This window comes from Eubalaena glacialis, chromosome 13 (genome assembly GCF_028564815.1).
Source record: "Eubalaena glacialis isolate mEubGla1 chromosome 13, mEubGla1.1.hap2.+ XY, whole genome shotgun sequence".
NCBI classification, from domain to species: Eukaryota; Metazoa; Chordata; class Mammalia; order Artiodactyla; family Balaenidae; genus Eubalaena; species Eubalaena glacialis.
In genome coordinates this window covers 27,688,798-27,713,125 of record NC_083728.1, presented here as the reverse complement: position 1 = coordinate 27,713,125, position 24,328 = coordinate 27,688,798, and the positions used below count along the sequence as shown (strand labels likewise).

General features: G+C 38.8%; 1 protein-coding gene across 5 annotated transcripts in view; it reads left to right on the top strand.

The window, feature by feature from the left end:
• The first annotated feature begins 2,045 nt into the window (after positions 1–2,045).
• TPX2 (TPX2 microtubule nucleation factor) overlaps positions 2,046–24,328 on the top strand; it is a 57,636-nt gene continuing 35,353 nt past the window's right edge. For 4 of the 5 annotated variants that reach the window (XM_061210331.1, XM_061210330.1, XM_061210329.1 and 1 more), the window contains exons 1-4: positions 2,046–2,110; positions 5,492–5,608; positions 16,465–16,633; positions 18,927–19,046. In XM_061210331.1, coding sequence (XP_061066314.1) covers positions 16,528–16,633; positions 18,927–19,046 — 226 coding nt within the window. In that variant the 5' untranslated portion in view covers positions 2,046–2,110; positions 5,492–5,608; positions 16,465–16,527. Of the gene's footprint in view, positions 2,111–5,491; positions 5,609–12,394; positions 12,450–16,464; positions 16,634–18,926; positions 19,047–24,328 lie in introns of those variants that run through there. The other variant, XM_061210328.1, reaches the window with a different exon arrangement.

Sequence of the window (24,328 nt, the reverse complement as noted above, 5' to 3'; positions counted from 1 at the left end):
TCTTACTTAAAATTTTCCTACACGATGTAATAAACATATATTTTAACTTAAAAATTTTTAACTAAAAAAAATTTATTTATTTATTTTGGCTGTACTGGGTCTTAGTTGCAGCACATGGGAACTTCATTGTGGCATGCAGAATCCTCAATTGCGGCATGTGGGCTCATAGTTGTGGCATGCAGGTTCCTTAGTCGCGGCATGCATTTGGGATCTAGTTCCCTGACCAGGGATGAAACCCTGGCCCCCTGCATTGGGAGCGTGGAGTCCTACCCACTGGACCACCAGGGAAGTCCCTAAAAATTTTAATTTTTAAATATCTTTAGGGTTTTAATTCATCTGAAATTTGTTTTTGTAAACGGTGTTGGATAAAAATCTAACATAATATTTTCCCCAAATGAAAAGCAAATGTCCTAACTCCATTATTTGTTTCCATCTGATTTGAAATTCTACTCAGCATTTACTAAATTCTAATATACATGCGCCTGTGTCTGAACTCTTAAATTCTTCTACTGATCTTTTGTTGTTAAAAAAAATTTCTATGCCAATACCCTGCTTTAAAAAATTGTGGAAAATTTCAAATGCATATATGTATGTGTATGTATATATGTATCTTGAACCTGTCACTCAGTTTTAACAATTATCAATTTGTGGCGAATCTTGTTTCACCTATACTCCCATCTACTTCCCTTCCTGGCATATTCCAGATTATTTTGAAGCAAATTCTAGGGTCATTTCATCCTCATCATTTCCATGTGTATCTCTAAAAATAAGGAATATTGAAAAACAAAGACAAACAAAAAGACCCAACTCTTGCTGTTTTTTTCTTTGTTTGTTTTTGTTTTTTCTGTTTATTTTTTGAAGAAAGTAGATCTTTTGTCCTGTAGAGTTTTCTCGTCTGGATTTTGCTGACTGTATCCCCATAGAGTCAACTGACGATACTTTTTAAATTACTATAATTTCGTAGTATGTTAATATTTGTGAGATCTGTTATGGCGATTGCCCCCTATTATTTTTCAAAATTCAGATGCCACTTCTTGTGTTTTTTTCTTCCATGTGAATTTTAAAATCAACTTGGCAAATTCCATGACAAAACCTATTGGGATTTTCATCGGAATTGCCTTGAACTTTTAATATGGAGAATTTACAATATTAGATCTCCCCATCCATTAATAAGGTCTATAGCCTTATTTAATTATTTTTATAGTTATTTAACGAAGTTTTACAGTTTTAAAATTTCCCGGAAAGGTCTTAGGCTTATTTTTAAAAACTTTGTTGCCTTTTTTGTTATTATGAACGTGGATCTTTTTGTTCTTGTTGTTGCTATTATCTTCTAATTGACTATTGATGACATATAGGATCAGACGTTCTTAACTCAAATCCCATCTCCTCTACTTAAAAAATGTGATCTTAGATAAGTTTACTCAACTTCTGTGAGCATTTCTTTTCTCTTCTACAATACGAGGGTAATAGAGACAAGGATGCAGACGGCATTAAAAGTGAAAGACCAAGCCTCCAAAAAGCCGCCGGCTTTAGCCAGTAATATTGGGGCGTGGACTGGATAAAGAGTTTGAGAGACTCCTTCACGATTGGCAGAGAATCTGGGGGCGAGACTATGTTGCTTGCAGGGGACTCGATCTTAAAACGAAGTGAATTCCTAATAATAATCAAAGGCACGATGCACAACTACAGGGAGAATTATAAACTAATGAAGAATTTCCTTCCGTGAAAGTTTTGGGGAGGTTCAGGACGCGCGCCGTCCTGTTACCTAAATAGACTCCCTCTCTCTTCAGTGGGTAGTACCACCTTTCCCAAACAGTCTGTAGCCGAGCATTCTGGGCTTTGTAGTAATTTCCTGTTTCGAGTTGTTGCAGTCGGCTCACGCAGTCGCACTACATTTCCCATGAGTCTCCGGGGCCGGTTGTTTGCTTGTCCCTCAACCTGACTTCCGGTCTCCCTACGATCCCTAGGGCCAATCGGAAGGCCGGGATCGCTGGTTCCCGGCACTCTGATTGGTGCGTTTGACTGGAGAGTCTGGGTTCAAATTTTCAACGGTACAGAATGAGTCCCGCGGCGGGTCTTACTGGCGGTCGGTTGTCAGCGCTGAGGCGAGGTGAGCCGAGGGGAGAAAAGGGGAGCAGCTGGGGCGCCGGGCAGCCTTCTCCCTGATTTCCAAGTGGCTGGAGGTCTCCTCCTCCTCGAGGGCTCAGCTTCTGGGACGCTGTGCTCCTGGGGCGCCGACCTGACCCGCAGAGCAGGAGCCGGGCTTCCGGCCACCCTTCCCTTCATGACAGGATTTCCCCGGCCGGACCGGGACTAGCGGGCTGTGTCTCCAGGTAGAGGCGGAGGCCGGCGTGGGAAATAGGCGGAAGGAGGAGTGGGGGCAGGCTGTGGGCTAAGGATAACGGTAACGACAATTATATTATTACCCAGCACACATGAAATAAGCGTTTACTGGAACAAGCACTCTGCGTTTTCTCATTTAATTTTCGCCCCAATCCAGTGAAGTCGGTGCTAGTTTTAGCCCTCCTTTATAGGAGGGAAACTGAGGCCCGTAATCTAGATACATTTCTCGAAATGGGTGATGCAGTAGCCCCACCCGCCCTCAAGACGTGTGGCATTTGGTGGAGGAAAAAGATGTGGCCACAAACAACTACATTTCAAAACTGTTGTGTAAGGTAGAAAGGTAAATGAGGTGAGAACATAATTGAGGGCGAGCTTAATTCCACTTGGAGTTGTCTTTCTATTTGGGGATTTACAATTCATTCTGTTTCATCCCTATCTGCCCAGCCCTCCCTCTTTGTGTGGTATCACTAGGTATTACTGCCTTTCTAATTTCCTGTCCTAAAACACTTATAGATTGGAGAGGGAAGGAAAAGTGAACCAGGCTGTAATATTGTAGGATTGTTTTAATCCCTGGTTTCTTGATACATGGTTTCTTTTTCTCACCTACAATTTCCTAGTACTTAGGTACCAAGGACTTCCTCCCTATCAGTCCTGCTTAGGACAAGACAGCATCTGAGTGCTCTCCTGATTTTGCTGCAAGACCATCACTTGGAGTTCTCTCTGGTTCAGCCTTACCTTGTCTTGACATTCTATGGCCTTTCAATTTGTCTCACTCATCAGATGTCAAAATTCAAACTGTTTGCTGCAATACTAAGGATATTTTTGTGTTGTGGCCTCAGTGTATCACCCCCTGTCAAGCCACCTCTAAATCAAACTTGAGTTGTTTTGGAGTTGTACTGTGGGTGTGTCAATTCAGTATTAAGTTGGCACTCTTGGGATCAAAATTATTGTGGCTCCCAGCTCACTCAGCTAATTAATTGACCTTTGAGGTTGTACTGTGTGCTCAGTATTAGATACTGTGTGTATACAGATGAATGGTTTCTGGTATGCTTGAGGCCAAAAGTCTGATTCAAACTGACAAGTGACAATTAGAACAAGACAAGAAAGCATCTGAGTGCTCTATTGTTTTGTATTGTAAACGCCCTGGCAGTTTAGAGGTGAGGGAGATCAGTGAGGCTTAAAACAGGCAAGGGTGGCTTTGTGAAGCAGGTGGGACAGAAACCGTTCTTGATAAGGAGAGTTTAGTTAGACAGGAACCAGAACAGTCTTGGTGCATGGAAATCACCCATTCAATATCTGTTGAATTGGAAAGGCAAGAAGGCATTATCTAAATTGACTACAAAATTTCAGGTATGAAAAACTGGATATATTGAATTAGATTGGTAAATTTGTTTAAACTTTCAAATCATTTAAAGAAAATAGTTATTTTGGCCCACCTTATGCTTAAGTCTGTGTATTCCAACCTTAATAAAGTTAGTTTATCCTGCAGCTGCAATTAAGCTTCAACAGGAGACAGGATTACGTGGGAAGGTCCTTCATTTCTTGTTTAGGTATCAGGAGGGTTTCAGAATTCACCTATATTTCCTATATGTATTTTTTCTTCAGCCTTTCCTGGGTCTCTTCCCTAATTCTTTTTGAATTGCTTGGGAAGAAAGGAGGAGGAGAGATTTAAATGTCCTTTGGCAAACTGAATTTTCTTTGCCATGGGTAAAGGTAGGAAGCAGAATTTACTACAGGGAGATTGAACAGGCCAATCAATTCTTTTTTTATAAATTTATTTATTTATTTTTATTTTTGGCTGCGTTGGGTCTTTGTTGCTGCGCACAGGCTTTTCTCTAGTTGCGGAGAGCGGGGGAACCACTCTTTGTTGTGGTGCGCGGGCTTCTCATTGTGGTGGCTTCTCTTGTTGCAGAGCACGGGCTCTAGGCGCGCGGGCTTCCGTAGTTGTGGCTCCTGGGCTCTAGAGTGCAGGCTGAGTAGTTGTGGCGCTCGGGCTTAGTTGCTCCGCAGCATGTGGGATCTTCCCGGAACAGGGCTCGAACCCATATCCCCTGCATTGGCAGGCAGATTCTTAACCCCTGCGCCAGCAGGGAACAGGCCAATCAGTTCTGTGAATAGATCTGTGTTTGAGACAGATCAGCAGCTAGGGTACTTTGTGAAAAAAATACAGATAACTGGGAGGGGTTCTGTTTTTGTTTGTTTGCATAGAGAAACTTGATTATAGGGGGAAATTAAAGATTAGTGAGAAAGGTATAAAATTGTATGTAGGAGCATACTTTAGAAAATTTTTATAAAATGCTATTTCTACTTTTTAATTAATTTTTTTTTAAAGCTAAGTTATTTTTTAAAATATTTATTATTTATTTATTTTGGCTGTGCTGGGTCTTAGTTGTGGCATGTGGACTTCTTAGTTGTGGCATACATGCGGGATTTAGTTCCAAACCCCAGCCCCCTGTATTGGGAGCGTGGAGTCTTACACATTGGACCACCAGGGAAGTCCCTATTTCTACTTTTTTAAATTTAAAAGGGTAGTAGAAGTTTTTTCATATTTTGAGTGTGCCTACTCTTTGTCCTGATGTTTGAATAGGATAGAAGTGCACACTACAACCCCTTGATGTCAGTGTTCCTAAGTCGCAGGTTTCAGAAAGGTTGCTTTAAAGTGGGAGTATGTAACCACAAAGATACTGGGAAACAGCACATGTACACTAAAAAACTTGAGGAACATTTTTACACTAATGAAACAACAATCTTTTAAGAAGTCTGGCATTTGGGGGGATCCATGCTATTTAGACCTTAGCTCTCAGAAGCACTCTTTGGTTTTAAGAGTGGGTATCCTTGGTGTATTATAGCAGCGGTCCCTAACCTTTTTGGCACCAGGGACTGGTTTTGTGGAAGACAGTTTTTCCACGGATGGGTTTGGGCGGGGTGGTGGGGGTGGGGGGGATGGTTCAGTTGGTAATGCAAGCGATGGGGAGCGGCAAATGAAGTTTCGATCGCTCGCCTGCCGCTCACCTCCTGCTGTGCGGACTGGTACTGGTACGTGGCCCGGGGGTTGGGGACCCCTGTTTTATAGCTCCTTCTGTTCTCTGTTAACCTTTTTTACTACAAAGAACTTGAACCTGTTTCATCGCCTTTCTGCTTCTTCCAGGTTCTTGATAAGAAGTACTTTCTAGACTTCAAGATTTCAGAAGAGAGGTGAAAGAGTATATTGCAACTTTGAGTCAAGCCTGTAGACAGGTGGACTGACAGACGGACTAAACCACAGGTAAGGCTGTATCCACAGTATTACATTAAAAAGGAATAAGGGGGACATTAATATATTAGCTTCAAAATTCTTTAAATAAGTTTAGCTTATCTTTAGAAAGTAACACTTATTTTGGAAGAAAATTTATTTAATATGTAAAAGCAAAGAAAATAATGTTACCCAATATCCCACCTCTCAGATAAACTATGGCTAGCATTTTGATAGATTTCTTTCCAAATTTTGGAGGGTATCTATATTTGGTTTTAAGAAATCATGCTCTAATAACCTTCATTTTTTTTCATTTAATAATTAGGTTATGAAAATTTTTTCATTTCATTAAAATTTTCTATAACATAATTTTAATGGCTATATATTATTCCGTTATATCGTTCTACCATAGCATTTTACCCAGTGGAACCACTGGTCAAAAAGAGTGCATATTTTTATTTTTTTAATTTTTAAAATTTATTTATTTATGGCCGTGTGGCATGTGGGATCTTAGTTCCCCAACCAGGGATTGAACCCGCGCCCCCTGCATTGGAAGCGCGGAGTCTTAACCGCTGGACTGCCAGGGAAGTCCCAAAGAATGTGTATTTTTAAGACTTTGGTACGTAACACCAAATTGCTTTATAGGAAAATTGTGTGATTTACACATCCACCAGCAGTGTATGTTCACACAGGCACAATTTTTTATTTTTAAAATATATTATAGATTCAGGTGGTGCAAAAATCAAAATAATATAAAAAGGTTTATAGTTAAAAACCTTCCAACCCTCTCATTGTCTACCTCACTCCCTGCCACCTCACTGATTATCACTTTTTTAGGGTGTGTGTGTATGTGGGTGTGTCTCTGTCTGTCTGCTTTCCAAACCAGATACCTTTTGAGGGATATAAATCTCTACAAGACTGAATGATTGAGATTTGACTAGGATTGTAACCTCCTGTAGCCCCACTGTCAACCCTTACAAACTCTTTTAGCTTCTTACTTTTGGAACATCAGAACACTTTGGTATTACAAAGATCTGTGTTGTTATTTGGCCTAGAGGTAAATGGCATCTTTGATTTCTATCCAGGTCCTGTTAGTCATGTAAGAGTGGATTATGGTTTATAGAGTTCTGTGGATGAATAAAAAAAGCGGAACTGAATTTGTAATCCTTCAAAAACAGTGATATGAAACTCACAAGTTTGGGAGGAAAATGGTAGAAAAATGTATTTGCTTGAGATTTCTGGACAGTGATGAATTAGAACAAGTGTCCATGTGTCCTGTGCTGACTTCTAAGTGCTTGGACAGTGAGAGATTGTCATTGGATTTTAAAATGACCCAATTTTGGAAGCTTCATAGATCTGTTTCTGTAAATAGATCCGATTTCATCATAGAAGTTAGCAAACAAATGTGGAAACACAAAGTCCATTAACTTCCTTCAGACTTAGTTTGTGACTTTGATGAACAATTAAAATTGCTGTCTGTATTATGTTGCCATTTACTGTCTCCTGCTAATCCTTATGTACAAGAAAAAAAAAATGTAGGTGTTTTCTCCCTGGTTAAGATGACAATAACTCAACTCTAACTTGTGGTAGTGTAACAGGATCTCTTATCCCTTGTGAAAATAGGAGAGGGTGTCCCTGGGGAAATGGCACTGCCTGGGATGGGACCATTTTAACTAACTACACTTCTAATGAGGTCTTGACTTACTCTGTTTATTCTATTACATTACCATTTATTTAACTCATGATTTTTCCTCCAATAGAATTAGGCAAGACACAGTTCACAAGCTTGTATAGTGAGGTACTTGAGATCATTTATCACACCAAAGTCTTCGTTTTGCTCAGGAGCTGCTAGTCTATTTCAACCTTGCTTAGAACGCAGCCTTTTACAGCTTTCCTCCACCGGCTCTGAACCTGCACCTTTTGATTTATAGAGCTTGTCATGGCTGGTTATTTTTGGTTTGATAGTGAAGAGAGACAGGGGCCCTTGGAGGTTAATTTCAGATGAATGTGGAAATAGGTTACCTTGCTTCTTTTGCAATCTTCCTCAATTGTGTACTTCCCCCTATTTGTTTTCCCTTTCCATTTATTTCTTCCCCTAGAAAAAGTCAATATTCATCTTTAGCCTGTAGAACTCTGCAGGTCTATCTGTATCTTCTATGTATCACTTCCACCAGGAAGCCTTCTCTGACCCTCCTTCATCTATTCCCCTCCTCTGCACTTCCACAGCAAAGATCACCCTGTGTCAAAATTACTGTGAGTTCCTTAAGGGAAAGGATTATGTATATCTTTTCAATCTTTGTTTTTTGGAAACAAAAATTAGCCATGTGATATGATGGATGGCACTTGATAAGCAGTTTTAAAAGGAACCTAACTAGTTCATAACATATGGGAGAAACCTTTCCCTGTCTATCATAGGATTATTGGTCAGGAAGAGCTATTTCTTCACTCAGAATGTTTCTAGTTTTGCAAGAGTCTGAAGTTGTGGTGGATTCAGATAATTTTGAAATGTGAAGCCGATTCTCTTGCTTGGCAGCTTGATTTGTGTGGGGAAATGTGGTTGATGCATGTGCCTTTTTTGTTTTGTTTTTTTTTTCAGTGAAACCTGTTGACAGAAATTCAATCTTGATTAAGGGGTGCAGGAAGGCATCCAGTTCCACCTTGCTTGGGGCTCTCATTTAAACAGTTAGCTTTGGCCTTGGCCTGTTCCATTTCCCACTAGGCCTTTAATTTTTGAAGGTTTCACATCCTAATATTTATTATTTGTGGGAGAGGCAGCATAGTGACACTAGCATAACCCAGTAGTTACTTTTGGTTTTGTTCATGTACTTGTGCCATCACTCTTTATTGAGGAGAATCAGACTTCTCAATGGATATGTATTTATCTGTTTGTTCCCCTCTTTTGGTTGGGGGGTGGGGGCGAGGGGCTGTATTAGACCAAAAGATAGCTCAAAAGAAGCTTTTTGAAAAAGAGGTCGTTTATTTTTTAATATCTTTATTGGAGTATAATTGCCTTACGATGTTATGTTAGTTTCTTGTACAACAAAGTGAATCAGCTGTAAGTATACAGATATCCCCATATCCCCTCCCTCTTGAGCCTCCCTCTTGAGCCTCCCTCCCACCACCCCATCCCACTCCTCTAGGTCGTCACAAAGCATCGAGCTGATCTCCCTGTGCTATGGAGCAGCTTCCCACTAGCCATCCATTTTACACTTGGTAGTGTATATATGTCAGTGCTGCTCTCTCACTTCATCCCAGCTTCCCCTTCCCAGCCTGTGTCCTCAAGTCCGTTCTCTACATCTGCGTCTTTATTCCTGCCCTGCCACTAGGTTCATCAGTACTGTTATTTTTTAGATTCCATGTAAGAGTGCTAGCGTGTGGTATTTGTTTTTCTGTTTCTGACTTACTTCACTCTGTATGATAGACTCTGGGTCCATCCACCTCATTACAAATAACTCAATTTCGTTTCTTTTCATGGCTGAGTAATATTCCATTGTATATATGTGCCACATCTTCTTTATCCATTCATCTGTCGATGGACACTTCCATGTCCTGGCTATTGTAAATAGTGCTGCAATGAACATTGTGGTACATGACTCTTTTTGAATTATGGTTTTCTCAGGGTATATGCCCAGCAGTGGGATTGCTGGGTCACATGGTAGTTCTGTTTTTCGTTTTTTAAGGAACCTCCATACTGTTCTCCATAGTGGCTGTATCAATTTACATTCCCACCAATAGTGCAGGAGGGTTCCCTTTCCTCCACACCCTCTCCAGTAAGAGGTCGTTTTAAAAAATAGTATTTTGGTTTTAAAATTTCATCTAAATAAAGATAAGGTATACTTAGGTTTGAGCCCCCTTTGCCTTTTAACCCCCACCGATCAAATGCAGTCCTAGACTTCAGAGGACATCCCACCTTCAGATGCGTGAATAGTCTACTCTGGAATATCCACTGAGAGGTTCAGACTAACCTCCATCTTGTTTACAGCAAAAATTTATATGTAAGAGTACAAACTTAGAAAAAGAGAAATTAAGGGGTGATATTTTAGTTTATGAGAAGATTCAGCTCAGAGCTTTCCTGGTATACTTAGAATAGGGTTTTTAATTAACCAAAGTGTTCTTTTTGCATAACTTGTCAGGAATGCTTAATTTTTCTATAGAGCAGAGTTTATTTCTGTATTTGTCTAACAGGTTAGTAAGATTTGGTTACATACCTCATTTTTTTTTTTTTTTTTGGCTGCACTGTGCAGCATATGGGATCTTAGTTCCCCAACTAGGGATTGAACCCGTGCCCCCTGCAGTGGAAGCGCAGAGTCTTAAGCACTGGACTGCCAGGGAAGTCCCTACTTGGCTCATTTTTGAAGGAATATTTATAGGAAAACCCTGTATATTATAGTGACTCCAGATTTTGGAATCCTATAGACCTGGTCTTAAAACTCAATATTGCTACATACTAGTTGGTGATCCTGGAGTAGCTTGGATCTTGGAGTAGTTGAGCCAGTTCCTTATTTGTAAGATGGTGATGACTATATCTACCTTATACATTGTTAATGCAGTTTAAATGAGATGGTTTATGTGAAGTGCCTCGTAAAGTGCTTGGCCTGAGGTAGACAATCATTATTTGGAAGTTATTATTATCTGTAAATGGTTTTGTCTCTCGCTCCTTGACATTTGATATTGATCTACATAAATACCTATTTTTAAATAAATATGAGAGGCAGTGGGTAAGGACACTCCCTTTAGGGCCTGTCTGGGTTCGAATCCTGGCTCGGCTACCTCTTAGCTTCATGACCATGAACAAATAGTAAATCTTTCTGTGCCTCATTTTCCTCATCTGTAAAATTAAGATAATAACAGTACCTACTTTATAGGATTATTGTGAGGATTTAGTGAGTTAATATATGAAAACACTGTTTGGCCTGTCATAAGGACTCAGTAATTAATAGTTATTATTTTTTTAGGTCAATACACAGGAACATTTTATTTTTATACAAAAACACGAAAAAAGAAAATATTTAGCATTTGGTTATGTGAAATTAGTAGTCAGTTTACAGACCATGTAAATGGGAAGCATTATTTCCAAAAATCAAAAGGTTTAACAATTATTGCTGGATTATAAGAATATTTAATAAAAATTCCAGAAAACCTAATGTCTTCTGGACTGTAAACATAGATTTAGGGGGAAATAATACTGCTTAACTAGTTCTTTAAACTGAAAAGGTATGCATTTATATAGTAGAATACAAAAGTTCATATAGTGAAAAGTCTTCCCTTGACCCAGACCTCCCAGCTTTCTTCCCAGACCAAATGCTGTTAACACTTTTGTGTCTCTTTCCACAATAGTCTATGTATATATAAAGGTATATATGAGTATACATTACCCCTTTCCCTCTTTTTTTTAAAAAATAAATAAATTTATTTATTTATGGCTGCATTGGGTCTTTGTTGCTGCGTGCGGGCTTTCTCTAGTTGGGGTGAGTGGGGGCTACTCTTTGTGCACGGGCTTCTCATTGCGGTGGCTTCTCTTTGTTGCGGAGCACGGGCTCTAGGCACGTGGGCTTCAGTAGTTGTGGCTTGCGGGCTCTAGAGCACAGGCTCAGTAGTTGTGGCGCATGGGCTTAGTTGCTCCACGGCATGTGGGATCTTCTCGGACCAGGGATCGAACCCCTGTCCCCTGCATTGGCAGGCGGGTTCTTAACCACTGCGCCACCAGGGAAGCCCTGCCCCTTTCCCTCTTTTATAACCTGAATGGGAGCACACACTTGTGCATTTTGCTTTTCTCACTTAGTAGCTCTTGGAGCTCATTTTGTACAAATCACATATGTAAAGTTATCTAATATTAAAGTTACTTAATATTTCAATATATGGTTGTGCCATAATTTATTCAACTAATCTATTGGTGGAATTTGGGTTTTCAGTTTTTTGGCTTTTATGAACACTGCTATGTGAATTTTCTTACATTTACATATGTATAAATACATATCTGTAAGATAAATTTCTACATTTGGCAAGATGTATCAAAAAGAAAAATGTAAATTGCCCTCCAAAGGGGCTAGCAGTGTAGCTCCATAATTAAAAAAAGGAAAAAAGGATGTGAGGGTTTAAATTTGAATACTTTCCAGGTGGTTTTCAGCAGCATGCGTTGGTGGAATCATAGTTTTTAGGAGGCTAAGTGGGGTTGCTGCATATTACATTCCTGCCTCTTCCCTCCCCCAGCTTTAGTTGTCTTCATTACATTCCTGCCTGGGAAGTCTTCCCAGTGACCTGGGTTAGGCATTAAGATCATGGGAATCCAAGATTTTCCCATGTCTTCCAGCATGTTTGTTCACAAGAATAGGAAAACTTCCTCCTTGCAGCAGGGGAATTTTAACCACTGTCAGTTGCTGGAGAATCTTTCAACAGTGTCCTTTGAATAGAAATGTGGTCAAGGAGAGGAAAGGTATCAGTAGGTCAAAAGGCAGTGATAATATCATATGGTAGTGTATTTCATAGCACTCAAAATACCTTCTCATTTGTTTATGGGAAGTAGGTAGGCAGAAAGGTCGAGTGACTTGCCCATTATCATATACATCAAGTAATGCCAGGGAGAGGGCTAGAATTCTGGATTTCTATGTTGGGATTGTTTTTGGCTTTAAGTGACAGAAAATGTGACTTTAACAGCCTACATGAAAAGAGTTTTATTGTCTAGAGGTAGGTGGTTGCTGATATTTGATCATGAGTGATCAATAGCTCAGTGATATCAGGGCCATTGTACGTTATTCTCTTGATCATTTACTCCTATGTATATGATGGCTGCTATAGCTCTAGCCATTACATCTGCCTTCAAGGCAAGAAGAAAGCTGAAGGAAGAGGGCAGGAGCAAGGGCTGTAGCTGTATCAGGTAAGTACGAGTTTTCCTATGAATCCCTCAGCAGATTCTCATCGTTCTCATTGGCCAGAACTGTCCCATGGCTACTCCAAGCTTGGAAGCTTGGCAATCAAGGAGGTGACTTCTGTTACAGTGCACTTCTTACTGTTTTGATGCTGTTCAATGAAAAGTTTTTAATCATAACTTGACTTAAGCCACGTTCATCTCTAATTTTCATCCTTTTTTTTTGAAACTAATTTATTTATTTTTGGCTGTGTTGGGTCTTCATTGTTGCACATGGGTTTTCTGTAGTTGCAGTGAGAGGGGGCTACTCTTCGTTGTGGTGCACGGGCTTCTCATTGCGGTAGCTTCTCTTGTTGTGGAGCACGGGCTCTAGGCACGCAGGCTTCAGTAGTTGCGGCACCCAGGCTCAGTAGTTGTGGCGCGTGGGCTTAGTTGCTCCACGGCATGTGGGATCTTCCTGGACCAGGGCTAGAACCCGTGTCCCCTGCATTGGCAGGCGGATTCTTAACCACTGCACCACCAGAGAAGTCCCTCTAATTTTCTTTATACTTATGGTTTATACTATATAATTTAAATATTTATACTGTCTTATTTATTGAGTCTGATAGGACTCCTGTCTAGGTTTTAATTCCTTTGTGTCTGAGACTAGATCTTCTACCTTTTATATGAGACATATTGTCTCATCCTTGAATATTAGTGAGAAAGGAGCTCCGATATTATCAAGCCCACATTTATGACCTCTAGCAAGTGTGTAATATGAGTGGACTACTAATAAATAGCTTATTGAGTTAAACTGAATAATGAAAGTAGAAATAGGGGAGAATGAAAACTTAGAGGGAGGATAATAAAGAATACTCTATTCAGGGCAAAAGACTATGAAGAATGGATCTACTTGGAAAGAAATACCATACTATTTTCTATGCAAATAGAGACTATAACTACATTAACATGCTTCTCTAATTCATAGGGTGAGAGGGCAGAACGATATAGGAAGAACACTGTGCTGAAGTCAGGGGCCTCAGTTCTAGATCTAATTCTGCTTTTATATAACTGTGTGATATTGGGAAGTCTTTTAATCTCCCTTACCTTCAGCTTCCTCTTCTAGGATGGAAATAATAATTGATGCTTTAGAGGATTGTTGAGGGTTATTAAAATAGTACAATTTAGTACCTCATGGTGTCTGGCATGTATAATCACCTTTGGGAACTGTTTCTACCATAATCATTAGTAGTGTTGTGTGATCTTGGAGGACCCCATTTCGCTTTAATTAATCTTTATCTATAAACTTAAAAAGTTAGGTGTTATTTGAAATTCCTCCCAATTCCAAAATGTCATATTTCTACACTAAGTTCCTCAGTTGGCACATTGTTATAAAGGTATCTGTGGAGTTCTGGCTTCGGTGAGTTCATAAGAGAGACCATGGGAGAATGAGGTTCTCTGGTGTATAGGTTGATGTCACTATGTAAACTAAATATCTGTCAGAACAAATTCCTTCTGAATTACCCAAGTCCACTGAGAGAAGCTAATGAAATGATGGCCAAACCACTGAGCAGCAATGAGGTTGGGTGGAACTAATCTCATGATTTATCTCACAGCATAAGTATAGTGGTATAAAATAGAGAAAATGAGTACTGAGGGCTGTTAGTGCCCAGAAGAGAATGGGCACACCTCTCTGGTAATGCTAGTGGGTATTACTCTTCTGAGGAATGTTTTCACAGTATGTGTCAAGAGCCAGCAATTCCATCTTTAAGAATTTGTCTTGGGACTTCCCTTGGTGGTGCAGTGGTTAAGAATCCACCTACCGGGCTTCCCTGGTGGCGCAGTGGTTGAGAATCTGCCTGCCAATGCAGGGGACACGGGTTCGAGCCCTGGTCTGGGAAGATCCCACATGCCGCGGAGCAACTGGGCCCGTGAGCCACAACTACTGAGCCTGCGCATCTGGAGCCTGTGCTCCGCAACAAGAGAGGCCGCGATAGTGAGAGGCCCGCGCACCGTGATGAAGAGTGGCCCCTGCTTGCCACAACTAGAGAAAGCCCTCGCACAGAAATGAAGACCCAACACAGCCATAAATAAATTAATTAATTAATTAAAAAAAAAAAAAAAAAAAGAATCCACCTACCAATGCAAGGGACATGGGTTTGATCCCTGGTCTGGGAAGATCCCACATGCCGAGGAGCAACTAAGCCCGTGCGCCACAACTACTGAGCCTGCGTGCCACAACTACTGAAGCCCGTGTGCCCTAGAGCCTGCGTGCCACAGCTACTGAGCCCATGCGCCGCAACCACTGAAGCCCACGCACTCTGGGGCCTGCGTGCTGCAACTACTGAAGCCCGTGCGCCTAGAGCCTGTGCTCTGCAACAAGAGAAGCCACCGCAAGGAGAAGCCTGCGCACTGCAACGAAGAGTAGCCCCCACTCGCCGCAACTAGAGAAAGCCCACGCACAGCAACGAAGACCAAATGCAGCCAAAAAACCCCCACAAAAACACAAAACATAAATAAATAAATAAATAATAAAAAAAAGAATTTGTCTTAAGGGAAGAATTAAGAATATGTACAGAAATTTAGCTACATGGATATTCTTCTAGTAGTATCTTTAAAGTGAAAATATTGGGAAAATCCTAAAATAGGGGATAAGTAAATTGTGGTTGCTGATATATTTATATTTATTGACAAGGAATATGCTCAGGATATGTGAAGCAGATTCAAAATGTCAATGATCCCATTTGAAAAAACAAAAGTGTGTGCGTGTGTGTGTGTGTGTGTGTGTGTGTGTGGAGAGAGAGAGATTGATAGAGGTATTGTGTGTGTGTCTGGAGCAGTGTGGCATTGTAGATTTTTATGAAAACTATTTTTGTGATCTAATTTTTTAAAATGAGCATGTATTTCTAAAATAAGGGCTTACAGAAAGGTACTTAGTTTAATAAATGTGTATGCAAGTTGTTACTGATATCTACTTCTCTTCCAAGATACAGAATACTTTAAGTACATGTCATTTCATGGATGAAGACAAATGGCTCATTGGGTTTCATAGGGAAATTATTTGCCAGTGAGTGTGGCCTTTCGGCTATTTTTCAGATTACTTCCAGCTATTTTCTTAACCATACAAGGCTGGAGTGGGGGCTGACTTTAAACCTACACAGGTTTCCACAGCACAGAGGACACGACAGTACTTCTGTACACAGTATGCAGAAGTAAAGATGGACCCATATCTTTGACATGTTTCTTTTACCTAATCTGCATGTTGTGCCTTTTATGTACTTTTTTTTTCTTTTATGTATTTTTTGAAGTCTTTCTCTTCATGCCCAGGAATAGTATTTTTATGAAAGTATTTCTAAAGAAAAAACCTGTACTTGGCAAAACTGTACTTGGCAAAACTATATTGAGCTTTTACTATGTATGAGATACTGTTCTAAGCACCTTGATGGATGAGGTATACACAAGTGAGTAAAATTCATCCTTATCTACAGGAACTTAGCGTCTACTAGGAGAGACATTTGCATAGTTAACTAATACAAAATTAGATGGTATAAAAGCACTATGGCTTTGGAGAGGCAACAATTAGGTATGATAAGTGGAAACTGGGAAAGGTTTTACAGAGAATTGGACTGGATTTGAATGATGAGTAAGATTTCGGTCGGTAGGTATAAAATTTAATGGTGTGTTTCAGAAATTGAGTTATTCGGGGCAGAGAGAAAGCACACTGGATGTGGAGGAGACTGGAAATGAGAAAACGGTAGATTGAGGAAAATAAGATAATGAATGTAAAACACCTAGCACAGTACATGTCATGTTGTAGGTATTCATCAAATTTGACCTCTTTCTAATTCCAACATATTTACCTCAAGGAGTGTCTTCAAGTTACTGAAAAAGCGAAGTTAACTGTTAATGTGATTTGAAAAGTAAGACATATTGCCCAGGTGTTTTTCAGAATCGCAAATGTGATCGTAAAAGCAAAGTAATTGTTAGGCAATCAGTACCTTAAGATAAATGTGCTACCAAGTTTCTGAACTATTTCTTTCCTTAGGAGGTGACCTATTGAGAAACAAACACTGGGCAAACCTGCTGTTCTGCACCAAGGTTGGGAAAAATGTCACAAGTTACAACCTCCTATTCCTATGATGCTCCAACAGACTTCATCAATTTTACATCTTTGAATGATGAGGAAGATACCCAAAACATAGATTCCTGGTTTGGTAAGTGTCTGCTTTCTCTGGTTGTTTTAAGGGTTAGTGACTTGCTTTGTGCTGGGGACCTTTCAAAAATAGAAGGGAGGGCTTCCCTGGTGGCGCAGTGGTTGAGAATCTGCCTGCCAGTGCAGGGGACATGGGTTCGAGCCTTGGTCTGGGAAGATCCCACGTGCCGCGGAGCAACTAAGCCCGTGCGCCACAACTACTGAGCCTGCGTGCCACAATTACTGAAGCCCGTGTGCCTAGAGCCCGTGCTCCGCAACAAGAGAAGCCACTGCATTGAGAGGCCCGCACACTGCAACGAAGAGTAGCCCCTGCTCGCCGCAACTAGAGAAAGCCTGCGTGGAACAACAAAGACCCAACGCATCCAAAAATAAATAAATTTATAAAAATAAATAAATTAAAAAAATATAAATTCTTTTCTGCACCAAGATACTTTGTCATCCACGATATGATAGAAATAATCGAGGTGCCCAGTATTTTGGGAATGGACTATCAGTAGAAATCAATGTTTTCCAGTTAAGAATGACAAATATTTAAGCTTTAGGGACATATGGTAAAATCTAGATGAAACAAAGTTGAGTGAAGTTCTAGGACATGTCTGTAATGATGGCAGTCACATAAAAACTTGCTCTACTGTCACTGGGCATAGAGTATATATAATATTACAACTGGGATGTGGACAGTCTTACTCAGATTTCCCCAGTTTGACTTGTATTTATTTTTATTTATGTGTATTAAATTCTATGCAATTTTATCACCTGTGTAGGTTTGTTGATCTGCTGCCACAGTCAAGATATCAAACAGTTCTAACATCACAAGGATCCTGTGTTGCCCTTTTATAACTATACTCATCTCCCTCTTGCTGCTTCTCCCCAGTTCTTTTTTTTTTTTTTTGGCCCCACCACACAGCTTGAGGGATCTTAGTTCCCCAACCAGGGATCGAACCTGTGCCCCCTGCAGTGGAAGCAGGGAGTCCTAACCACGGGACCTCTAGGAAATTCCCCCCAGTTCATTTTTAAATGGAGGGATTATGCTACTCAGAACCCAATCTCCAAATAGAGATAGGATTGCCTGATGTTGGGGCAGGTGATATGACACAAACTTTGACACCAGGTCAACAAATAAGGATGTGGTTTTGTTTTTATATTACGTTGGAATAATATCTGAGCCCAGTGATATGTGAGGCTAGTATTTGCTGGGGCTCCTTCATTTTCTTCTATCTCATGTCCTTATCCTCCTCATTAAGAGAAATCAGTATGTGATGGGGGATAGAAATTAGTCCATTGCAGCTGTACTTAACACTTAGAATGCAGTGTCCAAATGTGATGGCATATGCCATTCTCTTGGAAAAGGATTCTAATAAAATCCAGTGGGTATCCTGAGAGGAGGGGTCTTTTGGGCGTGGTGTAGGAGGAAGGGTGGATAAGACGGCCAGCTGCTATACAGAGGTCTTCCCCATGCCCTTGGCCCACAGAAACCCTGAGGAAATAGCTGAGTTGTCTATCTCTTTTTCCAAGTTTTCCTTGAAAACAAGAAAGGAAATATTAATATAACAATACTATGAGATACAGTTTGGAAGAAAAAATGAATCCCACTATTTTTTTCAAAATCACCTTAGTTCTAATATATTACTTTCTAATTTTCTTCCAAATAATCACATCTTTTTACACAGTTGCAATCAGAGTGTACATTCACAGAGTTATGGCTGGGGCTCGCCGCATTCCTAAAATTTCTTTCGGTAGGCTGTTGGTAGAACACACTTTTCACTGCTTTGCGCTGGCTTTTGGGCACAGCAGAACCTAAGATAAAATTCCTTAAGAGAGCCTAACTCTGTTCCATCCTCATACACCCCACACTCTCCTAGTTGAGGAAGAACCTCAACACAATTAGACTCTCAGATGTCCCTTGTAAGCCTTGCAGGTCTTGCTGGATACAGTTTTCTTTAAGAGGAACATGATGTATTTAGGTGGTAGATAAGGCCAGTTTATGCTTGTATGGTCCTGAATGTGTATCAAGCAAAGATAAGGAGCTATTCACAATGCAGAGTCTGCACTTCTTTTCTATAATACATTGTTCAGTGTTGCCAGTGTTTTAGTGATAGTTTTTGCAGTCGCTATCTGTGACGTATAATGTGTACTTATTCCTTTTTGATCACTAGAACTTTGCTGGTACTTGCAAATGAGTTAGAAGTATACTGGTAGGAGGCTTTATTTAGGCCCCATATTAAGTGTATGGCACTAACTTATTTTGCTTTCTTGCTGATTGTTTACACGATGATGATTTTACCTTTTCACAGAAGAGAAGGCCAATTTGGAGAATAAGTTTCCTGGGAAGAGTGGTACAGGAGGGCTTTTTCAGGGCAAAACTCCTCTGAGAACAGCTAATCTTCAGCAAGATGTCACACCTTTGAGACCAGGTAAGAAAGAACATCTTAGAAAAAAGCTGCTTGGCAGAATGGTCGAACAGTATATTAGGAACCTGAGGGATCTGGGGAAATTACCTAAATGATGTATCCCTTGGATTTTAATTGGTGAAATGTGCTAATTCATTTATTCATTTCATGTTGAACGTGAAACTAATGATGTGCTACATTCTTTTTTTTTTTTTTTTTCCAGTCTTTTGGAAATTAAGCTAACATAGAATTTTATTGCCAGATATATAACTATTTTCTTTTTATGACTAGATTTAATGTAACCTAACCTCGGTCTGGCTGGGAAACAAAACAGCAGGAGGGAAGAATGTACTGCTTGCTAACTGTACAAGAATTCTTTGAGTCGTGTATCTGATTTTAAAAGATGATTGACACTTAAACTAGTAGTTACTAAATCTGCAAAATACTGTTTGTTTGATTAAAACAAAAAAAATTCTTTAAATCCTCAAAAATGATTCTTGTTTTGAAATAGTAGCTATATTTAGATATAATTCACATATCATACAATTCACCTGCTTAAAATGTACATTTCAATGTTTTTTCATATATTCACAGCATAGTTGTGCAGTCATCACCACAATCAATTTAGAACATTTGAAAATTAATCTTATGGGTAAATCTGAAACTAGCCTCAGTCACACCAATAACTAGAGGGCTGTATCAGAAAATAGCTGTATTTTCAGTGAACTTGTGTAGTTTGCAGAATCTGAGTTGCTAGGCTGATTTTTAAATAGTTCATTCATGAGCACAGGTGATATCTATTGAATTTGGGATCTGGACAAGGATCCTGAACTTTTACATCCATCTTTCTTGCATAAGAGGTTAGAACTATGTGCACGTTTCACCTGAGGTGCTTAGAAGTGTGGCAGATTTTCTGTTGCTTTGATGGTCTTTGTGCTCTTCTTGAATTGAAAGAGGATGTGATGTACCTAGTTTGTCTGGACCACTTTCAGTTTAAGACTGTTATATCAGCAGTAAGCCCCAGAGCAAGAGACCTCTGCATGGCCCATCATGTGGCAAAGATCATGTACACTGCTTCCATGCATGTATACCCCTTGGGCCCCGCAGTCTTTTTGTTCTTTGTTAGCACACATTCTTACCTGTCTCATTAGTGCTATTCCCTCTGCCTTGAATACCTTTAATCTAACTGAAAAGTCCTTACTTATCATTCAAGTTCCAGCTCAAATATCTTTTTTTCTCTAATTGATTCCCCTTATTTGTGTTCTCAAAGCACTTTTCAGACCTCTATTTTGATTTCAACTTTCTATTGTGTTGCTAGTACAAAGAAATACAATTAATTGTTCTATGTCGATCTTATATCCTACAATCTTCTAAACTCAGTAGTGTTTGTATCTTTTTTGTAGATTCCATCAGATTTCTACGAAGGTGATTATGTTATCTGCCTTTTGTTTCTTTTTCTTTCTTGCATACTGCACCTTTAGTAGGATGCTGAATAAGAGTAGAGAAGTAGGCATGCTTGTTTTATTCCTGATCTTAGGGCAAAAACATTCAGGCTTTCACCATTAAGTATGATGTTAACTAGTTTTTTCATAGATGCCCTTTATCAGGCTGAGGAATTTCCCTTCTATTCCTATTTTGCTGATAATTTTTATAGTAATGGATGCTAGATTTTCTCAAATGCTTTTTCTGCGTTTATTAAGAAGTTTACATGATTTTTTTTCTTTTTTCTTTTATTCTTTAACTATGTTCAGTATGCTGATTTTCCAATTTTAAGCCAACCTTTCATTTCTGGGATGAACCCCCAATTGGTCAGGATGGTATTTTTCTTTTTATATATATTTTAGGTTCAGTTTGCTACATTTTTTTCTTAAAAATTTTTTCATCTATGTTCATGAGGAATAATGATCTGTAGTTTTCCTTTCTTATGATGCTTTTGTTTGATTTTGATAGAGTAATGTTGGCCTTACTCTATAAATATTCCCTTCTCTTCATTTCTCTGGAAGAATTTGTGTAAAATCGATATTACATCTTTCTTAAATGTTTGGTAGAATTCACCAGTGAAGCCATCTGGGTCTGGAGTTTTCTTTGCAGGAAGGTTTTTAACTAAAAATTCAATTTTTTTTAACAGATATCGATTATCTGTTTCTTCTTGAATGAGCTTTGGTAGTTTGTCTTTCAAGTAATTTGTGTCATCCAAGTTGTTGAATTTATAGGCGAAAAGTTGTTCATAATGTTTCCTTATTATCCTTTTGATACTTATAAATTCTGTAGTGATATCACCTCTTGCATTCCTGATATTGGTAATTTGTGTCATCTCTCTCTATTTTCCTAATCAGTCGGCTAAAGATTTATCAGTGTTAATAATCTTCTCAAAGAACCAACTTTTGGTTTCATTGGTTTTTTTTTTTTTTTTCCTATTGTTTTTCTGGTTTTTATTTCATTGATTTCCATTCTGTTCTTTATTATTTCCCTTCTATTTACTTTGGGTTCAATATATATATAAAGTTTCTTAAGGTGGCAGCTGAAGCCATTGATTTGAAATCTTTCTTCTTTGTTAATGTGTTTACTGCTGTAAATATCCCCTAAGTACTGCTTTAGCCACATCCCATAAATTTGAAATGCTATGTTTTTATTTTCATTCCATTCAAAATACTTTTAATTTCCCTTTTGAGATCTTTGACCTATGTGGTTTTTTTTGTTTGTTTTTTTATTTTGGCTGCACGGGCTTCTCTAGTTGTGGTGCACAGGCTCTCTAGTTGTGCTGCACGGGCTCTAGAGCGCATGGGCTCAGTAGTTGCAGCACGTGGGCTTAGTTGCCCAGCAGCATGTGGGATCTTAGTTCCCAGACCAGGGATCAAACCCACGTCCACTGCATTGGAAGGTGGATTCTTAACCACTGTACCACCAGGGAAGTCCCGACCTATGTGTTTTTTTTAATTGTGATATAATTGACTTATAACATCATGTAAGTTTAAGGTGTATAGAGTGTTGATTTGATACATTTATATAATGCAATGTAATTAACACCTCTATCATATCACATAATTATCATTTCTTTTGTGATGAGAACAATTAATATCTAGTCTCATCAACTTTGAAGTTCATAATACAGTATTGTTGACTATACCATTTATGCTATGCATTTAGATCTCCAGGACTTAATTTATCTACTAGTTGCTAGTTACCTGTGTGTTATTTAATTTCCAAATATTTGGGGTGGGGGTGGTCCAAAAATCTTATCTGTTATTGATTTCTTGGGGGATTTCCACTGTGGTGAAAGGACATACTTGTATGACTTGAACTCTTTTAAATGTTTTGAGACTTGTTTCATGGCCCAGAATATGGTCTGTCTTGGTAAATGTACTGGGTGTACTTAAAAAAAAAATGTGTATTCTGCCGTCACTGGGTGGAGAGTTACATAAATGTCAGTTGGGTCAAGTTGGTTGATAGTGTTGCTCAAGTCTTCTGTTTCCTTATTGATAATCTATCTGATGGCTCTGTCCATTATTAAAAGTAGGGATATTGAAGTCTTCAACTGTTATTGCTGAATTGGCTATTTCTCCCGTGAGTTTCGTCAGTTTTTCCTTCAGGTATCTGGGTCTCTGTTGTTAGGTATGTATATGTTTATAATTGTTAACATCTTCGTGATAATTTGACCACAACGTATTTTTGTAAATGAAGTCTTATTGGAATACAGCCATGCTCATTTGCTTATATATTATTTGTGGCTGTTATAATCTTACTGATTTTTCTGTCAACTTGTTCTATCAATTAGAGAGAGAGGTATTGAAATTTTAGACTATAATTGTGGATTTGTTTATTTCTCCTTATAGTGGTATGTGGTATGGATAAAGAAGATATGGTATCCCACTTGATCATGGTGTATGATCCTTTTAATATATTGTTGGATTTGGTTTGCTAACATTTTGTTGAGGATTTTTGCATCTATGTTCATCAGTGATATTGGCCTTTTTTATGATATCTTTGTCTGGTTTTGGTACCAGGGTGATGCTGGCCTCATAGAATGAGTTTGGAAGCATTCCTTCCTCTGCAGTTTTTTGGAATAGCTTGAGAAGGATAGGTGTTAACTCTTCTAAATGTTTGGCAGAATTCACCTGTGAAGCCATCTGGTTCTGGACTTTTGTTTGTTGGGAGTTTTTTTTAAATTACTGATTCAATTTCATTGCTAGTAATTGGTTTCTTCGTATTTTCTATTTCTTCCTTGTTCAGTCTTAGGAGATTTAACATTTCTAGGAATTTGTCCATCTTATTGGCATATAGATGGTTGTAGTAATCTCCTATGATCCTTTGTATTTCTGTGGTGTGAGTTGTAACTTCTCCTTTTTCATTTCTGATTTTATTGATTTGGGCCCTCTCTCTTTTTTTCTTGATGAGTCTGGCTAAAGGTTTATCAATTTTATTTATCTTCTCAAAGAACCAGCTCTTAGTTTCATTGATCTTTTATATTTTTTTTAGTCTCTATTTCACTTATTTCCATTTATTCATTTCTTTCTGCTCTGATCTTTATGATTTGTTTCCTTCTACTAACTTTGTGTTTTGTTTGTTCTTCTTTTTCTAGTTCCTTTAGGTGTAAGCTTAGGTTGTTTGAGATTTTTCTTGTTTCCTGAGGTAAGCTTCTATTGCTATAAACTTCCCTCTTAGAACCGCTTTTCCTGCATCCCATAGATTTTTGGATTGTTATGTTTTTGTTTTCATTTGTTTCCAGGTATTTTTTGATTTCTTCTTTGATTTCTTCAGTGATCCATTGGTTGTTTAGTAGCATATTGTTTAGCCTCCATGTGTTTTTGTTTCTTGCAGTTTTTTTCTTATAGTTGACTTCTAGTCTCATAGTGTTATGGTCAGAAAAGATGCTTAATACGATTTCAGTTTTCTTAAAGTTACCGAGGCTTGTTTTGTGGCCTAGCATGTGATCTATCCTGGAGAATGTTCCATGTGCACTTGGAAAGAATATGTATTTTGCTGCTTTTGGATAGAATGTTTTCTCTCTCTATATATGGTCTAATGTGTCATTTGAGGCCAGTGTTTCCTTACAGGTTTTCTGTCTGGATGATCTGTTCATTGATATAAGTGGGGTGTTAAAAGTCCCCTACTGTTATTGTGTTGCTGTCAATTTCTCCCTTTATGTCTGTAAATATTTGCTTTATGTATCTAGGTGGTTCTCTGTTGGGTGCATATATATTTATAATTGCTATATCTTCTTTTTGGATTGATTCCTTGATCATTATGTAGTGTACTTCTTTGTCTCTTGTAACATTCTTTGTTTTAAAGTCTATTTTGTCTGATAT